Source organism: Gekko japonicus, unplaced genomic scaffold (genome assembly GCF_001447785.1).
Source record: "Gekko japonicus isolate JY-2015 unplaced genomic scaffold, Gekko_japonicus_V1.1 scaffold135, whole genome shotgun sequence".
Lineage (NCBI taxonomy): Eukaryota > Metazoa > Chordata > Lepidosauria > Squamata > Gekkonidae > Gekko > Gekko japonicus.
This window is the reverse complement of record NW_015175359.1, coordinates 114,199-116,740: the sequence shown is the minus strand read 5'-3', so window position 1 is coordinate 116,740 and position 2,542 is coordinate 114,199. Positions and strand designations below refer to the sequence as shown.

The window sequence follows — 2,542 nt, the reverse complement described above, 5'->3', positions numbered from 1 at the left end:
TGTACTCCCTCCTCTGCTTGCACAGCTGCTAGGATTTGTGCATGGCTGATTTCCCACACAGAGGAAGAAGGCTGTTCTGAGGTAGAAAGAAGAAAAAAAGAGGGAGATTTCCCAACCAAGAGCACAAAAATGACAGCTGGGTGAGTCCTAAGACCCCATCAAAAGGGACAAGCTTTGCATCACACATGGCCTCCTGTCCTTGCTGCTGTCTCCTTCCTGGGTTAGACATAATTTCCACACAGGACACAAGAAGAGGGGCTGTGCCTCAGTGCTGGAGCACCTTGTTTTCTGTGCAAAACAACAACCACCCAGAACCAATCCCTAGCACTTGCAGTTAAGCAGGTTCTGAGAAAGATATTTCTCTGCTGGCAACTGCTATACTGGGTGGAGAACGCCACACTCAGCCAAACAGTTCAACATCCTGACTCTCTATAAAAGCAGAGTAGTGCGGCGGGAGCAAAACACGAAGTACTACCCTGTGTGCTTTGGAGTGCCACCAGGATGCCAACATGAGCACAGTATCCACCCCCACCCCACCAGGCCTGCCCACTTACCAGCTCTGGCAAACTCCACCAGAAGTTTTGGCAGGGTGGCAGAGAACAACACTGTCTGGCGGCTCTCTGGGAGCCGGGCGAGGATCTCCTGCAACTGCTCGGCAAAGCCCATCTCAAAGAGCCTGGTGAGGGAAGCGGCAGAGGAAGTTCAGCAAGTGGCAGGGATGGAAGAGACGGACAATGGGGCAGGATCCACAGCAACCTCCAACACAAATTTTAGACAGCTTTGGTAGTCAGTCACATATCGTGTTACTCATTGGTTTGGGGGGAAGAAGCATCCCGGGGTCATGCTAAATTAGGGGCGCTTGGGAGGGTGCTGATAATAATGTATTAAAATATTTATACTTACATTTCCCATATCTCAAGGTGGCTTACAAATTCATTTTTTAAAAAATACAAAATACAGTATCGCTTGCAAAACGATTCTAGGCAGAACTCCCACACAAGAGAAGCCTTCCCACAAGCTTCCAGCAAGGCTTCTCCCACACAAGAGAAGCCTTGCTGGATCAGGCCAATGGCCCAACCAGTCCACATAGCTCACTGCCCAGCCACAATCACTAGTAAAAGCAGATCAATTCTGCAGAATATTGCAAGGTGTTTTCAGTTTACATCATTTACACAGAACTACAGAAATCAATTTCTCCTTGGTGCAGAATTTGGACTCCCTTGATATAGATTTTGGAAAGGGCGGGGGGCATATAGAGTAAACAGCACCCAAAACAGAATAAAATTTATAGCACTAAAATAACCTGAACATGAATATAAACAGGGCATTTCCTTCATCTACAGGAAACAAGATGACAGCCCAATTTAAAAAAGCGTAGTTCTATGAGCTTTAGAGTACTAATCAGGTAAATGAATCTGCATACATTTGCATATCAGATGGGAAAAAGAGGTCTAAGGAAAAAGCTCCACATGCTTCATTTACTTTTCAGCTACATGTTTATGTGTCACTTTTGTCATTTTCACCACAAACATAGTCTCATTTGTCTCCCCCAAAACAAGCCAATTTCAGTTTTTACTAATTGCATTAATTATCTTCATTCAATCTACTGCCCAATTAATTTGGGGCACTTGTTAGTCAATCAATAAAAAATTAAAATCAAAAGTTTGATCTACATAAATCACACAATTATTGGTGTAACCTACAGAGTTACAGAGTTACTCCGTGGGACTGCTGTGGCTCAAGTGGTTAAGACACTGAACTGCGGACCGGAAGGTCGGTAGTTCAGCGGACATGGTGAGCTCCCGTCTCTGGTTCCAGCTCCTGCCAACCTAGCAGTTCGAAAGCAAGAAATTGCAAGTAGATAAATAGGTACCACTTTGGTGGGAAGGCAACAGCATTCCTTGCACCTCAGTGTCTAGTCATGCCGGCCACATGACCACAGAAATGTCTCTGGACAGCGCTGGCTCTTCGGATTGGAAACGGAGATGAGCACCACATCCCTAGAGTCAGATTTGACTGGCTTTCGAGCAAGAGAAACCTTAACCTTTACAGACTTACTCCATTCCAAGCACACTGATTTGAATGGGCACAGACTGGTATACCTCCATGTAAGATTGTACTGTAAATGTCCCAGCCCCTTGGCAGTGACCCAGTTACCCTGGCCTGGTCCCCCTCTGATGCCCATCGATACAATGGCTACTTGGGATTGTTCAGAAACGTAAGCAGTGAAGTGGCTAAATTTGCGGATGATACGAAGTTGTTCAGGGTGGTGAAAACTAGTGAGGATTGTGAGGCACTCCAAAGGGATCTGTCAAGGATGGGCAAGTGGGCGTCAACATGGCAAATGGGGTTCAATGTGGCCAAGTGCAAGGTGATGCACATTGGAGCCAAAAATCCTAAATATAAATACACATTGATGGGGTCTGAACTGGCAGAGACTGATCAAGAGAGAGATCATGGAGTTGTAGTAGATAACTCACTGAAAATGTCGAGACAGTGTGTGACTGCAATAAAAAAGGCCAATGCTATGCTGGGGATTATT

General features: G+C 45.6%; 1 protein-coding gene across 1 annotated transcript in view; it reads right to left on the bottom strand.

Moving 5' to 3' along the window:
- DDX54 (DEAD-box helicase 54) overlaps nucleotides 1-2,542 on the bottom strand; it is a 27,530-nt gene that overhangs the window by 18,253 nt on the left and 6,735 nt on the right. Inside the window, 2 exon segments of the mRNA XM_015425292.1 lie at nucleotides 6-76; nucleotides 555-676. Of these exon segments, the coding sequence (XP_015280778.1) occupies nucleotides 6-76; nucleotides 555-676 (193 nt within the window).